General features: G+C 47.5%; 1 protein-coding gene across 1 annotated transcript; it reads left to right on the top strand.

Annotated features, from left to right (window-relative positions):
• Positions 1–745: 745 nt before the first annotated feature.
• Positions 746–16197, top strand: CIPC (CLOCK interacting pacemaker). The gene is made up of 4 exons (XM_084792995.1): positions 746–1017; positions 7167–7354; positions 13801–13970; positions 14579–16197. Exons 2-4 carry the CDS (start codon positions 7219–7221, stop codon positions 15470–15472), a joined length of 1200 nt encoding a protein of 399 aa, XP_084649121.1. The 5' UTR covers positions 746–1017; positions 7167–7218; the 3' UTR covers positions 15473–16197.
• Positions 16198–19475: the final 3278 nt, after the last annotated feature.

The following is a 19475-nucleotide window of genomic DNA, read 5'->3' as shown; positions in this document are numbered from 1 at the left end:
TCTTCCTGGTCCAATAAAGTAGCATTAGCTGCACGTGGCCACTGAGCTCTTGTAACGCCGCTTAATGCGGCTGGAAACGTAACATGCCCGTTTTATTTAATTTTTAACAGCTCTTCATGGAGTGCAAGGGCAGCTCCAGAACCAGCTTCGAACTGTCCGCAACCTAAGCTCGCTCGAATTCTCGTTTTTGGTTGTGAAGGACTCCCCCTTAGGGATTACGCTCATTCTGTGTTTCGCCTTCCCTTCGGCGTGTTCCAGGGGCAACTTCCTAGGGCTGGGCACGGGGTAAAGAGAGCCAAACATCAAATGGCATGAAATCATCCCACTGAAATACTCATTACGTCTGGTCCTCGTGCGCGTTCAGGAGGGTTGACGGGAAGCGTGGCAAAAAATGTGAGCGAGCCGCCGGGACACCCCGCCCGGCTGCCAGCCCGCGAGAGTCCTCCCACGCTGGGTGCCACAGCCGCCACAGGCCGGGCGCGTCCAGTTCCGGTCCCCACCCCTAACGGAGTCCAGGGGACACACGCCGAGAGCGGCTTCCCCTCAGTGTCCCCACACGAACCCCCGACTCCTGCTGTGTGGCAAAAGGCACTACCCCCGCCTTTAAAGCCTAGTTGTGAGAACTCGCCCTCAACACAATAACTCAAGGAACCCGACAAAATGGCGGCGAAGCCTTTAAGCGCCGACCGACCATAGAGAGGACCGTCGCTGCGGAGAGAGCGTCGCGCTCTCCTCGGTGCCCCGCAGGCCTTCCGGCTAGAGTGGGGAGAGGGGGCGGGTCTCCAAGTGCCCTTCTAGGAGCACTGCGCGCAGTCTCCATGGTTCAGGGCCCTCGGAACCGGATCACGTGACTGGCGAAAGCTGTCGCGGAGGCGTGGGGAGGAGAAATGGGCGGGAGGTCTTGGGGATAGCTTGAGATCCGGCGAATACCAGGTTGTCATGGTGTCGTGGGGCCCGGCTCGCGCATGCGCCAGTTGACCCGCCGGGCCGGTCATGGAGCGGCGACCCTGGCCCTAGGTGAGAAAGGCAGGGCTTGCTTGTCTCCAGGCATTGGGGAGTGGGGGGGCCGGCGATCTGGATGGGGGCGACACTGAGATTTTGGCACTGGGAGCACCGAGAAAGCTGGTGGGAGCAGGTGGAAGAGAAAGGAGAGCAAAATGGGCCCGAGGACTGACCCTGACTGTGCACTGGGACTTAGGGGGAACCGGGAGGGGGGGCTGGGGAGGGGGGCAACAAATATTGGGAGCAGAGAGACGCGCCAGTACTGGCTTCCATTTAGTTGGTTTGCTGTAAGGGTCGGGCCCGCGTGGGAAAGGGAATCTGGGGTGAGGTAGGGAGGGGGTTTGTGTGAGGAGCAAGCGGTGTGAGTCCCTTAGGGCATGTGTGCCTTGGCTTGCTCCTGGGTACCGTGGCTCCTGCGGGAGGAGAATCTGAAGGCCTGCCGGGGGCTGTAAGCATCGGAGTCTGGGAATAGGCTGGTCAGTGGGCATGACGGCTGCTTACCGAGTGAGTGCCCAGGACTTTCATTTAGGAGCGATGTCCCAGACACAGGTGCACTGTCTATTCCAGAGGCCTGCGGTCCCCTACTTTACTGGTTTATTTCTCCTGGATGGCCAGCTAGCCAGGCGTGATGCCAAGGATAGGGATGCGAGAAAGAAAGTGGATAGCTCCAAGAAGTCAATGGTTAGTGGGTGGGTAGAGCAGTTTTGATCTGGACCCAGGACCCAGGCCAGAGCCAAGCTCTCTGTTTATTGCCCAAGTGCTGGCAGTAGGCATCGCCTGGGCGTTTGCCTCAGCGACTGGTGGTGGTATGCCAGTCACAGCGTAGTCCTGGGGTCTGCCCAGTTCTGCCCTGCTGAGTTGGCAGGCTAGTTGATGCCTGGAGGGTGCTCATGCTGCCTGGCGCAGATGTCATGTGGGCTGGTGCGAATGGGTAGGTGGGCCCTGTTACTGCGAGCCCCTTTTCCAAGCGATCTGAGAACGGTCTCTAATCACGTGGCTCCCCTTGAAAAGCGAGGATGGCGAGAGCCATGGGAAACTGTATGGAAAAGGGCAGGATCTTTGACATGACTTTTTCGGCCAGGTTCAAGAACGGGAGGGAGAATATGAATAATAGGCACGTAGGTAGGCGCAATTTTTTTTCCCCACCGCTAAAATACACCTTCTCCCGGAATGGGATTTCTGAAAATGCAGATCAAAAGAAAATGATTTCAGAGAAAAACCTAGTAATATATTTGTAGTTCTAATTGGGATTACTCAGGGTTTTATGACCGATAAACTCTTTACTTTCTATGGTCTTATCACTTTATTGTATGTAAGCCCTTGCTTGGGCTTTCACCTCACACCTCTCCCTGCACGCATGTCATACACGTGACACATTTAAAGGGAACGTGAGCTTTCAGGAATGTTGCCAAGTAGCTATAAAAGGAGAGTGCTAAGAGCTGCGTTTCACATCTTCTCCTCATAACCCTTTGATGGCCTTTTCATCCCAAACTCCCCAGAGATTGTGGGCCACACCAGCTTTTACTCTTGTATATTTGTCCCTGTGGTTTCACTGTAGAATAAGGGGTATATTGGACTAGACCTGATAATTAAATCTTGAGGGAATCATGGTGTTTGAAAATGCAGTCTTGACCTTCAAGATGTCCAGGTAGTTTGGTGACAGAGACTCTGTTGGGTTGAAGTTTGTTAGAATGTATTATTTTCCCCAGATACCTCACAAGGCTGTTGCAAAGATAAAAACAAAATAAGAACAGAACCAGGCAGGCCAGTGTTGGTGCGCCTGTAATGCCACCACTCAGGGAGGCAGAGGCAGGTGTGTCTCTGTGAGTAAAAGGCCAGCCTGTTATATAAAGCCAGTCCAGGACAGCCAAGGCTACATAGAGAAACTCTGTCTCTAAAAAAACGAAATAAATAAATACAGCCAACAACTCTGAGGTTCTATTCGGTGGTTCTCCGTCTTCCTAATGCTGTGACCATTTAATACAGTTCCTCTTGTTGTGGTGACAGCCCACGCCCTAGCCCCCAGCCATAAAATTACTTTGTTGCTACCTCACAGCTGTAATTTTACTACCCTTATGACTCCCGATATAAATACCTGTTTTCTTATGGTTTTAGGCAACCCCTGTGAAAGGGTCCTTTGACTGCTTCCCCGAATCCCCAGAACCACTGTTCTAGGGACAGATGATGACTCTAATGTCAGAAGTGAAAAATTGGAAGCATGTACTGGGTCCTGCAGAGCACTTCCGAGGGTGCTATCGAGTGCCAGTTTATATGAGCCTCTGTGTTGACATTACGAATTTTACTGCATCCTGCCAACTTTGGGGACCCCTTAGATGTTCCGTTACATGTGTATACATGTGAGGACCAGTTTGGGAGCGTCAGTCCTCATGCAGAGAAGGGGGAAGTGCAGGGGCCTGAGATGTGCAGAAAGCAGTTAGTGCAGTCCCACATTTCAGGAAGCAGCAAGATGAGGTGGCAGGTGAACACGGTGTAACCCATTTTCAAATGCTTGTAAATATCTAGCTTTATTGTAAAATAATACCTGAGTTTTTAGGTTTGTCATCTGTGTGGTCCTGGGCTTAAGTAGTACCAGTGAGAAATACCAACACTCTGTTCTTCTGCCCAGGGCTTCCTCTGCTGTGCTTGGTGTGTGACCCCGCTCCCTCCAAAAGAAGAGAGGGAGGTGTAGCTCTCTGCGTCTTCCCACATGGGCCTCCTTGGCTGGAACACTATAGCCTTTTCCCTGCTTGAAAGGAAAAGAACACAGGCTTTCAGATTTTTAATCATTTTTGTATCCAAAATAGACACTTTACCACTCTAAAGCCAATTGTGTGGGGTTTTGTTGTTCTTATTCCCAATTGCCATCAATTCCCCAGGATCTAAAATTTTAGAATTTAACAGATTTGTCAAAGTTTTAGTATTTTGCTTCTGCAGTCAACATTATCCTGTAAATTCCCTGTGAACCAGAGTAAAGTCCTATGTGTTTTTCTGTAGCTCCACTGATAGCATTTTATATTCTTGTCACAAGGATCAGAGAATACTTGATTGGGATGCTTTCTCTAGAATGCTTGTGAAATATTCTGTTTGGTAAGATGTTAGGAAGTTTCCTCAGATTCCTACTTGAAACTGACGTGACCTGCCCTTCAGATCTGGATAACAGCCTGGTAGAGACCTGCATTCGTGTGAGTGCCATCTGGTAGCCGCATCTAGTTTCACTTTAAAGAAGGCTCTATTCCAGCCGGGCGTGGTGGCACACACCTTCAATCCCAGCACTCGGGAGGCAGAGGCTGGCGATCACTGTGAGTTTGAGGCCAGCCTGGTCTACAAAGTGAGTTCAGGACAACCAAGGCTACGCAGAGAAACCCTGTCTCAAAAAACCAAAACCAAAGCAAAACAAAACAAACAAAAAAAAGAAGGCTCTATTCACTTCCAACAGTATTATTTTAGGAAAAGTGTACTATGTGCATTTGTTGGGTTTCATACAAAAGGATCCTGCTTTAAGGAGGGATACAGTTTTACATTTCTGTCTGCCTTTTACACAGGATTGTCCGGGCTATCAACCATCGTAGCTGTCAGACAAAGAGGCATTGCCTTTGAGTAGTGCTCTGTAAGGTGTGACAGTGTCAGTGTTTATCGTTGTGTGCGGAGGGTTGAGCATGTGACTTGGGGAAGAGTGGTTTGACGTGAACTGGACAAGGCTGACAAACCTTAAATGAGTCAGATATGGGGCAAAATGATTTTTTGCTTAGGATTGTGTTTAAGACTTAACTACTCTCTTTCCGGTCAGTTTGTGTCCTTTTAGTCCACTGCGTGTGTCTATAAGCCTGTGAGCAAGAGCCTGCTCAAGAGTGCACAGAATCACATCTCCTGTTCCCCTGTACCGCGAGTCTTCCCTCTAGTATTTCTCACTAGGTCTGGAACTAGCGGAAATGCTCTGGTGTGGCACTTCGGGGTCTTTCAGGGACAGTGCTGCTTGGCTGAGGAGTGGATTTTCACCCAGCACAGCTGCATGGAGTCCTAAGTGGATTGTGAATTAAAACATCTCTGGGCTTTGCCTATACCTCCCCAGTGTCATTATCATTGATTTCCTTGGTGGCACCCGTTTTCTTTATCCCTGAAGTGTCCCTTGTTTTTGTTTGTTTTAAGACAGGATCTCACTAGGTAGCCCTGGCTGGCCTAAAACTCACTATATAGACCAGGTTGGCCTCGAACCCACAGAGCTCCACCTGACTTTGCCTCCTGCGTCCTGGGAGTGTGCCACCACGCCCATGCTCCTTAGTTGCTACCCATAGTCTTCCAGCATGCGTGACTCCAAGGCACTGCTGTCTGTCCTGTGTGTGTACCCTCCCATCTCTTCCCCCACTCCCACCGTCAGTGCATGGCATTCTGCTCTGGCCTCCTTGGCCACTGCTAAGCATGCCAAGTTTTTTCTCCCTTCAGCCTCATGTTGGTTTGGAACAAACTGTACAGCCCACCTATATAACCTTTGACCTCACTTAGCCTCCCCAGGCTCCAGATTCCGGCCACACAGCGCTACCCTGGTGCTCAAGACCATTAGCTTAAGTCCTTCATAGCTCCTGTCAGAGTAATCGTCAGCTGGATGGCTACTTGGCTAGTGTCTGCTCCTCTCTCGAGACCACAAGCTCCAGGAAGGGCGCAAACACTGGGCATTCTACTCACATTCTCTCCTCAGTCTAGCGCAATGCCCAGTTTATGGGGAGCACTTGAGACTTTTTAAATACATGTTTCTAAATGAGTGACTGATGTATCTGTGCCTCACCTTCCTGCATTGTAAAATGGGATCACAAGGGAGGAGGAGGAGGAGATTGTGAAACTCAAGAATAACATTAACAGCAACAAATGTTACATACCTTTATGCAATATATAAGCACTTGCATCTTAAATTTTTATTTATTTTATGGGTGTGGCTGTTTTGTTTGCAAGCATAGACATACTTGTGTCTGTGTACCACTTGTGTGCCTTGTGTGCCTAGTGCCCACAGAGGCCAGAGAGGGCATTGGATCCCACAGGGCTGGGGTTGTGAGCTACCATGTGGGAATGGTGAATGGGTGCTGGGAATCAAACCTGGAACATTGGCAAGTGCTCCTAACTGCTGAGTGCCCTTCCAGCCCACCGCCTGTAAGCACTTTTTAAATACTTACGCCTTAAGTATACCAAGTAAGTTCTCCTACTGAGCTGTGCCTTCAAGCCTGTAAAAGTTTTGAGTGTGTGTGTGTGTGTGTGTGTGTGTGTGTGTGTCTGTCTGTCTGTCTGTCTGTTTGTCTGTGTAAGTCAAAAAGTGGCATATAGGGGAATAGTGAGATGGCTTAGTGATTAAGAGTGCTGGCTGCTCTTCTAGAAGACCTGGGCTCAATTCCAGCACCTGCGTGGTGGCTCACACCTGTCTGTAGCTCCAGTTCCAGTGGGTCTCGCATCCTTACACAGACAACCATACAGGCAAAACACCAGTGCACATAAAACAAAAATCACTTTTTAAAGAAGTGGCATATATGGGCCAGCGAGATAGTTCAGCAGGTAAAGGCGCTTGCTACCCGACAACCTGAATTTGATCTTCATGAGTTACGAGGTGGAAGCCTACAACCAAGCCCTGTGAGCTGTCCTCTGACCTCCACACGCATATCACGACATGCGTGTGCTCATACAAATGTATACACGCACACAAAACCAAATGTGTGTGTATAGTTGCACTCTGCTCAGTACTGTATTCTGAGAACTGAGAAGCTTATTTGAGAAACCCCCAACTGTGAGAGGTGGCCTGGGTCCCAAGTCACAGGTGTCTGCTGGGAAAGCACGCCCTCCTGGGTGATGTTACCTCTCCTCTGTCCAGGAGGAGGGAGAGTTCATTTGGTTACTCATTCCAAAATGCCTGATCAAGTGTCCCTTTGTCAGCGGCTCACAAAGCTTCCACTGTATGGTTTGTATGCCTTGAATTTGCAGTGGAATTAAGGGGCAGCAAGGGGATGAGCCTCCTTTTGGGAGGAAACCATTCTGTTTAGTAAGCTTGAGGCTTGGCCAGCTGAGAGCGCAGAGGTGTGGCTGAAGTGGGTGGGGCTGGCTTTCTTTGTCTTTACTTTCTTCACCGTTTGGCTCACCTGGGGCCCTCACCAGGTAGTGACTTCTTATGTAACTGTTGTTTTTCATAGAGCAATCCATATGCACAGACGACCTGTGATCCTGCTTCCCGTCCACTGAGACATGGTGAGGAAAGGCCCGGCCAGAGAGAGCCCCAGAAGACTCTCCGCCAAGCCAGGCCGCGCCACACAGATGAAAAAAGCAGCTCCACCACTCGGCCTGGCGGCTGCTGACTCAGACAAGGACTCTGGCTTTTCAGGTTAACAATATCTTATTCTTCTGCCTTTTACTGGATGGTTTGCATGAAAACCTTCCTCCTTGAAACTCATTAGTGTAAGAAAAACAAGCTTTTGCACACAGCATAAAGAACTATATGAACTCTTAGTAATTCTGAAAACCAGCGTGCTGGTAATTCTGGTGTCTTATGGCAGATATCTATCACAGTTCAGTACCACGGGGTTGGTTCTGAAAAAATAATTTGATGTTCTTTTTTGATTTAGACTTTCAATCCTACATTTGCATGCAAATACAGGCAGACAAGTAGGCACACACACACACTGTAGCTACTGGAAAAATATTTAAACATGGACTGGAAATATAGTTCAGTTGTGGAGTGCCTGCCTAGTATGCAGGGAGCCCTGGGTTGGAGCCCCAGCACTTCATAAACTGGGCATGCTGGCACACGCCTGTAATCCCCTCACCGGAAGGCAGGAACTGGAGGAACAAAAGTCAATGTCATTGTTAACTACATATGAGTTCAAGGCCAGTCTGAATTATATGAGTAGTATCCTGTCTCAAAGACAAATGTTTTAAAAAGTACTCAGAATTCTGTTATGTTAACTCCTTTTTTTATGGCAGGGAAAAAGAAAAATACTGCTGTATCTTGTTGCTATGTAACAATGGGAAGGTCAGTTAAAAGTAACACAGTCATGTATCACGTATGTTCTGGACCTATGTGATTTTTACTCTTGTGTAAACACCAGGGTGCACTTTCATAAACCTAGATGATATAGCCTGTTACATACTTAGGCTATACGATGTAGTCATCATCTCGTGTGGTCTGTCAGTGGCTGAACCATCTTATATGGTAAGTGACTATCTTTTCTTTATTTTGAGACAGGGTTTCTCTGTGTAGCCTTGGCTGTCCTGGACTTACTTTGTAGACCAGGCTGGCCTTGAACTCACAGCAATCCACCTGCCTCTGCCTCCTGAGTGCTGGGATGAAAGGTGTGTGCCACCACACCTGGCAAATGACTATCATTTTTAAAGATAACACTTGATTAAAAAGTAATTTTGCTGTACTTAAAAAAAAGTCCCTTCCTCCTAACAGTTCCTCTTAGTAACTATACGTTTTGTGTGGACTGTGAGCCACTTGGTCCAACTGTAAACTCTATTAGAGATAAGAAAATAGAACAGGGGTGAGAGAGGTAGCTCAGCAGTTAGAGCACTGGGTGTTCTTGCAGGGGTCCTGGGTTCGGTGTCCAACACCCACGTCAGGTAGTTCTTGGTCATTTGTAACTCTAGTTTCAGGAGGTCTGACACATTCTTCTGGTGTCTGAGGGCTTGTTCATCTATGTGATGCATGCAAATACAGACAGACAAGCAGGCACACACACATACACATAAAAGAAAATAAACAAATCTTTGAGCTGGAAATCTTGGCGCATGCCTTTAACCCAGGACTCAGTAGAGGCAAGTGGATCTCTGTGAGTTTGAAGCCAGCATGGTCTACAGAGTGAATTCCAGGCCAGTCAGGGCTACATGATGAGACCCTATCTCAAAAAATAAAACCAACCAAACCAATCAAACCTAATATTTGATTATTACTACCACTACTACTACTACTACTACTACTACTACTACTACTACTACTTCTTCTTCTTCTTCTTCTTCTTCTTCTTCTTCTTCTTCTTCTTCTTCTTCTTCTTCTTCTTCTTCTTCTTCTCCTTCTCCTTCTTCTTCTTCTTCTTTTTTGAGGGTCTCTCTATGAAGCCTTGGCTATCCTGGAACTTACTATGTAGACCAGCTTGGCCTTGAACTCACAGTGATTCTCCTACCTCCACCTCTCAAGTGTGGGATTTTTTTGAGACCATGAGTTTTGGATGCACCATCACATATGACCTTAAAAATCTTAAAAAAAAAAAAAAAACATCAAAAAAGGAAAAATGATAGTGGAGCAACTTTCATTGTTAGCTGTCCTAAGCCTTTCCCAAAAGAGTTAGCTGCATGCCCCCATGAGCCTTCTAATTTTGTGTTGAAGTTCTTCTTTTGTTCTAGGTCTGAGGGTAGTGGCTTGAACTACCCTAAATGTTGAGCTAGTGCCAATATCATTATTCCAGAAGATTCTCAGGGTGATGCCAGGGCATTAGGACTCACTGTCCTGAGAATGAGGCTTTTTCTAGGGAAAGACTAATATCCAGGTATCTGCAGGCATTACCCAGGCTCCACAGACAATCCATGCATGTTACTGATTTACTAATTTATAGTGGCAAATGATGCTGTTAGGAAATCTAGGCCTCTCCCCTTCTAGGATTGGTATGCTTCCGTCTCATAGGCACGCTGACTGAGAAGCTAAGTTATAAATAGACTGTTACTCAGAGAGGGACAGCATTGACCGAGGGTTAGAATAGAGGAGTCAGTGTCCTGCCCAGGGCGAGCCAGCCTGCAGCATTCAGGGTTCCCTCCTCTGAAGTAGTTGCTAACCAGGCTTGCCTCCCCATGGAGCTCACCTGAAGTAGCTGTCAAAGACAGGCTCGCCAGGCCCTCTAGAAAGTCTGGTACTGAGGCCGGGGAAGGGCCTGGAAAGTGGGGTGTATAAAACAAGGTCAAAGGCATGGAAAACACTGCGGGCTTTTTTTTTTCTCTTTCAATATCGCACATGCTTTTGGTCTGTTTCTAGATCATAAAGGGAATGTATGCTCATTGTAAAAGTTTAGACACTTGGGGAGCCAAAGAAGAAAACAGACTTTACCCACAGTCCCTCTGTTTGTCATTCCCAGGACCGTTGGCATTTGTTCCTTCTTCTAAAGTCTTTGTGAGGCCAGTTGTTTTAATAAGCACTGTACTGTTGAGACATAGTGGCACTAAAAACAACCACGCTTATTCCTGTTTCAGAAGGTGGCTCCAGTGACTAGTCACCCTTGGGCAGGTGCCAGGGAGCCTGAGTTATTGCATTTACCTGGGAGATGATGAATTTATACTTGTACCCAAAGGGCTGAGAAGTGTTTTGGTAAAATTTGCAAAACTAAGATTGATGGTGTTGTCTGTTTGAATTATTGCCCCAAATTTATTTTGAGAAATTTCAAATCTAAAGGAAAGTGAATGAGTCCTCCACAAGAAACATACTTTCTTTAAAAAACATAATTTATTTATTTTAATTTTATGTGCATTGATATTTTGACTACATGTATAGCTGTGTGAGGGTGTCAGATCTTGGAGTTACAGACAGTTGTGAGCTGCCATGTGGGTGGTAGGAATTGAACCCAGGTCCTCTAGAAGAGCAGTCAGTGCTCTTCACCATCCAGCCATCTCTCCAGCCCCTGATACTGTCTTTCAGACCTACTGGGAATTAATATTTTTGCCTCATTTGTATCCTCCTACATACATTGGCTTAACTGTTAGGAAAGTAAACTTCAAACAATTAGCATTTCATCCCTAAATCTACATATGAATCTCAGAGACAAGGACATTTTTCTCTATAACTATAATGCCATGATTACACCCAAGAAAGTCACCCCTTACAGAGTCTCTCTACAGTCTATTTCCCCGTTGGCCCAGGACTATCCTGTGTGTGTGTGTGTGTGTGTGTGTGTGTGTGTGTGTGTGTGTGTGTGTGTGTGTGTGTGTGTGTGTTGGGACAGGGTTTCTCCATTTAGCCTTGGCTGTCCTGGACTCTGTGTGTAGACCAGGCTGGCCTCGAACTCACAGCGATCTGCCTGCCTCTGTCTCTGCCTCCTGAGTGCTGGGATTATAGGCGTACACCACCACCTCTGGCAGCAATGTCCTTGTAGCTATTTGTCATTGCCTTTTGGTCTAGGATCCAGGATTCAGTTGACGAATGTGCATTGCAGGAAGGTAGCCTGTCTTTTTAATCTTATTTAATCCAGAATAGCTTTCCCATCTTTTCTTTCTAGGGAACTGTGGGGTTGTTTTTTGGTTTCTTGAGACACGTTTTTTCTGTGTAGAATCCTGGCTGTCCTGGAACTGGCTTTGTAGACCAACTGGCTTCGACCTCACAGAGATCCACCTGCCTCTGCCTCCCAGAGCGCTGGGATTAAAAGTGTGCTCCACCATGCTTGGCTGTTGTGACATTGACATCTTTGAACAAGATAGGACTGTAGTTTTATAGACAGGTCACATTCTGGATTCTTTGATCGCTTCCCCGCTTTTGGAATTGTTAGAGTACTGCTTTGTTGACTTTGTATACTTTCTATTGCAAAACACAAAGAAACTATTGTTAGTCTTATTCTGTTCTTGTTCGTTTTAAGATTTGTTTGTTTGGTTGTTTTTTAAAAATATTTATTTATTTATTTATTTATTTATTAGTGTATATACAGTGTTGTGTCTACATGTACAACTGTATGCCAGAACAGGGAACCAGATCTCATTATAGATGGTTGTGAGCCACCATGTGGGTGCTGGGAATTGAACTCAGGACCTCTGGAAGAGCAGTCAGAGCTCTTAACCTCTGAGCCATCTCTCCAGCCCTTCTTTTCTTTTTTAAGAGGGCATTGGATTCCCTGGAGCTGGAATTACAGCCCTCTGTGGGTTCCTGGAAGAACAACTAGTGCTCTTAACCACTGATCCATCTCTCTAGCCCTTGTGTAGCTGAGGATAGCCTTGAATTTGTGGTCCTTCTGGCTCAGCATCCCAAGTGATGGAATTATAGGTATGTCCCCCGCATCTGCTCTGTCCTCATCTCCCTCCCTCCTTCCCCCCCCCTTTCTTTCTCTCTCTCTGTCTCTGTCTGTCTATCTGTCTGTCTGCCTCTCTCTCATCTCATGTATCCCTGGTCTCAAACTCACTATGTAGCCAAAGATGACCCTGGGCTCCTGATCCTCCCACCTCACCTTTTGAGTGCTGGAGGTATGCACCACCAGACCTAGCTTATGTGGTGCTGGGGATGAAATCCAGGGCTGCATCCATGCCAGGAAAGCTCTATCAACTGAGCTGCACAATGGCGGCCATTTAGAACAGTCCCAGACACTTCTGTAGCAAGGTGCAAGGGTCTCTGGGTTACTCTAGCAGGTACCTGGTTGCATTCCTTCTATATGGAACTTACATAGGGAGAACATCTATATTATTTCCCATCACCATAACCAAAATACCTGACAGGAAGGTTTATGCTGCTCATAGTTTCAGATGGTGTCAGTCCTTTGAGGTGGAAGGTACAATGGAGTAGCTCCATTGTGGAGGTAGAAATGTGCACAGTGGAGCAGGAGGTGAGAAAGCAGGCCAGAGCCAGAGCCTGGTATAACCAGGAGAGGCCTGCCCCCAGGTCTCCATGCGCCGGCAAGTCCCATCCCCTTAAGGCTCGATAGCCATCAAAATAGAGCCACACACTGGGGATCAAGCACATGAGCCTGTGGGAAACTTCAAATGCAAACTATAACAGCATCCTTTTATGCCCTATTGTGCAGGATTCCCAGTACTGTCATGTGTTCAGGATTTCAGCAAAGTACTTAACAGGGTGGCAGGGGACAACAGAGACAAACAGTTTAGCTTCAGCTTTGACAACTGACTTAAGTTTCTCTCCCTGTCACTGTGATAAAATACGCTCACATAAGCAACTGATGTGAGAAAGGCATTGTGTCAGCTCACAGTCCATCATGGCAGCAGGAAGCTGAAGCGGTTTCTCATGCACTTACACCCAGTCGGAAAGCAGACAGTGATGGCTACTGCTGCCCGCCTAACTTCCTTCTCTCTGTGTAGTCAGGACCCCTGCTCAGGGTGTGGCCCTGCCGCAGTGGAGTCTTCTCATGCCAGTTAGCCTTCTCAGAGGCTAAACGTGACCTAGATAATCCTTTACAGGTATGCCTGGAGCTTTGTCTCCTCCATAGTAGATTCTGCTAAGTTAACACTATTCACATCAGAAGATGCAGGACAGAGCTGTTTTCATTTTAACATGGATACAAATTTTAATTGGCTTTGCTTTTTATACTTTAATTGTATCTTGTGGTTTCCAGAGCCTCTGAAGATCTTAATTCTGCCTGGGTCTCACTTTCTCTTCACTACTCAAAAACAGATTTTAAAAGTAATGATCTAGCACTGGTGAAATGGCTCAGTAGGTAAAGTCACTTGTCACCATAGGTTGTCCTCTGACCCCACGCGTGTAGGGTGGCATGCACACACACACCCCATATGAAATGTAACAAAAAGCTGTTAAAATAATAAAATAAAAGTGATCCTCTAACTTTGCAGTCTTCAGCTCACTTCTCAAGTGACCTGGTGATGAGTGCTCTGCTGTGAGCCCCGGTGCAGCAGGCTTTCTAGGACTTAGGAAGAAAGTCAAACAGAGCAGCTAGGCTTGTCGAGCAGGAGAGATAGTTATTGAACATCCAGTGAAATGTCCAGTCTCAGAAAGTTCACAGAAACACCTATGAAGGATGCTCCTTTCTATTTTAAGGAGTCCATGGCTCCTTAGGAGCAGAGTTAAGAGCCACTAGCTGAGAGCCCAGATGAACTGACCGTTTTTCTGCCCACCAGATGGGAGCTCAGAATGTTTGAGCTCCGCAGAGCAGATGGAGTCAGAGGACATGCTGAGCGCCTTGGGCTGGAGCAGAGAAGACAGGCTGAGGCCGAACCCCAAAGCTGCAAACAATGCCTTCCCTACGCTGTCCCCTATGGTCGTTATGAAGAATGTGCTGGTCAAGCAGGTGAGGAGACCTATGGAGCCCAAAGCCTTTGCAGCTGAAAGTTTCTGAGCTTCCCATGTGCAAACACTCCCTCTTTAAGTGTGTGTGTGTGTGTGTGTGTGTGTGTGTGTGTGTGTGTGTGTGTGTGTGCATGTGTGTGTATGTGCAGGCGTGTTATGCAAAGATTCTACCACATCTTCCTCTGACCTGAGGGCCCCTGAGCTCACGTATACGCACACTTATACTGAAATTCATACACACTCTTACACACACGCACACACACACACACACACACACACACACACACACACACACACACACACACGGAGTAGGGTGGGAAGGGAGGGAGACAGAGTTTAAAATAAAAATAAAACCCCTAGATATTCCCTCAAGTTTTCCTTTAGGAAAAAAAATTTGTGTTTGCTTTTGTTTTGTTCTTTTTTTTTTTTTAAGTACTGTACAGATGAAAGTGGATTTCAGACTACTTCCCCCCCCCCCCATCTCAATAAGGGCTCCCCTGTGCTTGAGGGGGACATGACACCCGAAATAGCCGTAGCTGAGCATCTGTCCTCTTTGCCTTGGGTGGAAGCTACACTGTCCGTTCTGAGTGCACTTTCCTCTGTTTGCAGGGCGGCAGCTCATCCCAGCTCCAGTCATGGACTGTCCAGCCCTCCTTTGAAGTGATCTCAGCACAACCGCAGCTCTTTGTCCTTCATCCGCCTGTGCCGTCTCCTGTCAGCCCTTGCCATACCAGTGAGAAAAAGTCAGAGTCCAGAAACTATTTGCCCATTCTAAATTCTTACACCAAAATAGCCCCCCACCCAGGCAAAAGGGGCCTTGCCCTCAGCTCAGAAGAAAGAGGAACAAGTAGGGTACCGAAGAAAATCTGCACGGAGAGACTGGGGCCAGGCCTGTCTTCCAGTGAGCCCACTAAGACTGGCCCTGTGCTGTCCAGTCCTTCCACTCCGGCCCCACCCAGCTCCAAACTCACCGAGGACTCAGCCCTGCAAGGAGTGCCCTCCCTGGGTGCTGGTGGAAGTCCACAGCCTCTTCAGCCTGTGTCCAGCAGTCACGTGGCTAAAGCTCCCAGCCTGACGTTCGCCTCACCTGCCAGTCCTGTGTGTGCATCAGATAGCACTCTGCACGGCTTGGAGAGCAGCTCCCCGCTTTCCCCGCTGTCAGCCAGCTACAGTTCAGCACTGTGGGCCGCAGAGCACCTCTGCCGCAGCCCAGACATCTGCTCAGAGCAGAGGCAGAACAAGCACAGGCGCTTTCAGAATACCTTAGTGGTCCTCCACAAGTCTGGTTTGCTGGAAATCACTTTGAAAACCAAGGAGTTGATTCGTCAGAACCAAGCAACTCAGGTGGAACTAGACCAGTTGAAGGAGCAAACCCAGATGTTCATAGAGGCCACCAAGAGCAGGGCTCCTCAGGCGTGGGCCAAGTTGCAGGCATCACTAACATCTGGGTCCAGCCATTCAGGCAGTGACCTAGACGCATTGTCAGACCACCCAGACATATAGCACAGGGGCGTTTCAGTCATTGGAGTGGTTCTTTTAACTCTTTTGCTATTACTACCTACACCTGTTTCCCACAGCTTATTTAAGAGCTTTTCTTTTTAAACTCACACAGCCGCGTGCCAGTCCCTGGTTGCTGTCTTTAATCTGTGGTTGGTGCACAGGTTCAATGTCTTTAAGTTCCTCTGAGGACCTCCAACTGGAAGCATCTGAGTCCCCCTTTTTCTTAACCTGCAGGCATTTAGCTGGATCTTGGGACGAAGGAGAGATGACTGTGTGAGTCTCCTCCATCCTCCATCCTCCTCCTCACTCTCCAGGATCAGTGACACGGATGAGTGTGCAGAACGACACTTGTCAAACCCAGGAGTAGGTGACCTAAGGATCCCTTCATGATCCTCCCTCAAGTGTCTTAGTCACAGAGAAAAAGAAGAGGACGTGTTTGCTTTCCACCAGGCGTCGTGCCTGTTTGGCAAAACCTAAAATGCTTTGGGCACAGGTGCCTGGGTGCGAGCATGACACCACATAAGGCTTTGTTCTTCACACTTGAAAGTTAAGAGAGAAAGGGCAGAGCCATCTCACTCATACATTGACCACACACCAGATCTCACTCACACAAGTGGACAAATACTTGAGATTTTAAAATATGTAATGGATTTAGTACCATCTGGAATCGTATGCGATAAATTGCCGTTTTGATTAAAGGGTCAAAGAAGCCAGCCTTTTGGTCGCTAGCTGGAAGGTTTTGTTAATTCATGCTTGAAGCAGCACAACCTGCCTTAGATCTAAAAAGCTTGGGCCAGGGCTGCCAGAGGGGCTTAGTGAGAGAGGTGCTCGATGCCAAACCAGGCACTCTGGATTCGATCCTATGAATCTACACGGTAAGAGGAGGGAACCAACTACTGCAAATTGCCCATCACATGTGTGCATACACACACACACACACACACACACACACACACACACGATAAATAAGTGAATGTGAAATTAAACAAGTTATCAACTGGGCATGGTGGTGCACACCTTTAATCCCAGCACTTAGGAGGCAGAGGCAGGCAGATCGCTGTGAGTTTGAGGCCAGCCTGGTCTACAAAGCGAGGCCAGGACAGCCAAGGCTACACAGAGAGACCCTGTCTCGAAAAACCAACCAAACAAACAAAAACAAAACAAAGCAAAACAAAAAAAAACCCAAGCTATCATCAACATCAGAACCAGGCAAAACAATCAAAAACTTGAGATGGCTTCAGTAGGTCCTCAGAGTCTGGTGTAAGGCACCCTCTGCTGTCTCCTGTCTGCACCTCACCTACCTGTTTCTATGAGGGGAGAAATGATCGTGCTTATAAATTTTGAGCTAAGTAAAACCCCAAGGCCACAAAAATCAGAAAGGATCCTTCCCCGTTTTCACATCTGGGTTCTCACCCATGGCCTGTGGTGAGGGGGGCCAACGTGGAGCAGTCAGTCAACAGAGCGAATGGTCATGTCTCTCTCTGAGGGTGGAGAGTGAGAGGAGCTCCATGTGATGTGTTCTCTTCAGCCTCCCTGGGCTGGCAACTACGTGTCTAAATGGTAAAGATCCAGAGGCTTGCATCCTCCTGGAAATCTTTGTGCTTCACAAATTGACTTGGTTTTTATGAGAGCGTTGTCTTTTCTGCAGAGAGAATGTTCTCGGTGCTTTACTAGGTCCAGAGTTAAGGGTCACATTTATTAGGTAGTTGGTTGCAATTCTAACATAGTTTAAAAATTATAAGACTCAGGTTGACTCTACTGTGTTCATAAAGACATGATTTAGATATGACTGGTTTAAAAATAATCAACTTGGTAAAAATCTCTTTATTCTCTGATCAACACAGAATTATTACCCGCTGTTTGCTTTCTGAAAGAGCTTCCAAAACCAGAGCCAGTGTCTCTGGGCACACTAGCCTTGCCCTGACTATATGGCATTGTAGTCACTCCACTAGGAAGTGTCCCTTTTGGCAGAATGTTTGGCAGCAAAGCTGTAGAGACAGGTGCATTCAGAACAGCCTGGGCCCCAGCCGTGAGTCTTACCGTGTGTCAGAAGGCTGGGAGCTCTTGCTGAGAACCAAATGTACTCCTAGAAAAGCCCTCTGTGGGGCTGTAAGCCTTCCTCCTAGCTTTGGGTTTTCATTTCCCTTCCTCTCTCCGTGAAAGATGATGAAAACCACCATAGGTGCTCACTGCCGAATGGTGGGAGGGCTAGCATCCCAGTCACTGCTCCTCTGTGATCCTAGAGGCACAGCTGAGCGTCTCTAGGCTGTTAGCACGGTGTTCTGTTCCTGGTGGAGCTGGAAGCGGACGGACTCCAGTTAGATCTTAGAAGGAGCCGTCTGTTGAAGTCAGAGGCCAGACCAGCACTTGGAGGAAGCCTGGAGTGGACCGGAAGGATCTTCATTGGCTGCCCAAGGCTGTAAGTAGCAATGGCCTTAGTGGTGCATGCTGTATGTCCTTTATGAAGCATTGTGCAGGGCCATTGTTTTCCCAAGGTGAGAAGTCAAGTTTAGCTCAGACCAATCTATAGGAGAACCTTTGTCAGGTTGTATTGGCACTATCGAAACACATTTAGACATGCTCCTGACTGAATTGGTTATAGAACTTAACGTTGTTTGTAATTTACTACATTTTTTTATTGATTATAGTATCATCTGACTTTTGTTCTCTAGTATGGTTCCTTCAGCGGACAAGCTGCTCTTGCACATATCCTGAAGTGGCTCCCCAGCCCCGTCCTCCGTAGGGTAGAGACTATTTACCAAATGTGAATCCCTTTAAGAAAGTGTGAAGTTCTGTAGACATTGACTGTGAAATGTCAGAGAAAAAAAAAAAATAAAAGTCACTTACTTGAAAACTATTTGGTCTATAAATTCTAAGGCCTGGGCACGTAGCCGTTGGTAGAGTGCTTGCCCAGCATGTGTGAGGCCCTGGGTTCTACCCAACACCAGTGCCCTCCCACCCACCTTCCTCAGAAAACCCCCAAAGAAATCCAGAATACTCGTGGATTGATAGAGGTTTCAAACATCATTCTATGTTTGGGATATGGAATTGGATGCTGGATATTGGCTGTTCAGGCTTTCAGTGTTGTGTCTGCCATGCTTGGAGGTTTTTAATGCTGGAGGTGGAGGAGTGAGAGGACCATCCTGTGGCTTCCTCCACCTGACATGTCACAGAGAGAACTTTCAAATGACAAACTAGCTACGGTTATGGTTATATACTGAGCTGAGGTACTGAAGTCCTACTACAGAGGCGTCTTTCTCAAGCGTGTCTCAGCCTTCCTCTGTGCTCCCTGCAGGGAGATGTCCTCCCTGCCTCCCCTTCCAGGGACAGCTGCTTCCTGGCATGCTTGACGCTGGGGGTGTAACAAGCCCTGCTTCCATGAAGAGACCTGTGGGGTTGGCAGCGTGATGGCCTGGAGAAGCATTTCTGGCCCACATGGTGGTCTCAGTGACTTTAATATGGCTGAAGGCCACTAAAATGAATTGAAAATGGGTAAAGATGGCTCAAGAAGGTGCTTCTGAAATAGACAGTCTTTCTGCAGAAGTGGCATCCAGAAAAGTAAGTGAGCATAAAAGGTGGACCCTGTGAGGCTGGGGAGAGCCCTGTCTTTGATTTGCACCTCCTCACCGACTGCACCACATGTGAGGATGCAGCCAGACTTCCAGGGCTGCCATTTGTACACATCCCTGCTTAAGCCTCATCTTGGAAGCTTTCACAGTTCATAGCCTGGAGCGAAAGAGACTGACGTCTGGTGGTCTGGTGTTTGTGTGTCATTTCTATTTAATTTTTGTTGTTTTTCCATGGTGCTAGAAACTGAGCCTAGAACCTCAGGCATGACACTCGCTGAAACCCCCTCCGTACCTGCTATTGTTACTGGTGACTTTGGATAAGTCACTTGGGCTCTGGGCTGAATAATAAAGCATTAGTTTTTCCTAAGGCTCCTCTCAGCATTGCCTCTTGTGAGGTCTGTAGCTGGGGGTCAGCAAGCCTGCTCAGTGAGTACAGG

Source organism: Acomys minous (assembly GCF_964271855.1).
Source record: "Acomys minous genome assembly, chromosome: 8".
NCBI classification, from domain to species: domain Eukaryota; kingdom Metazoa; phylum Chordata; class Mammalia; order Rodentia; family Muridae; genus Acomys; species Acomys minous.
The sequence above is the reverse complement of the archived record's forward strand: the minus strand, read 5'-3'. Positions and strand labels throughout refer to the sequence as shown.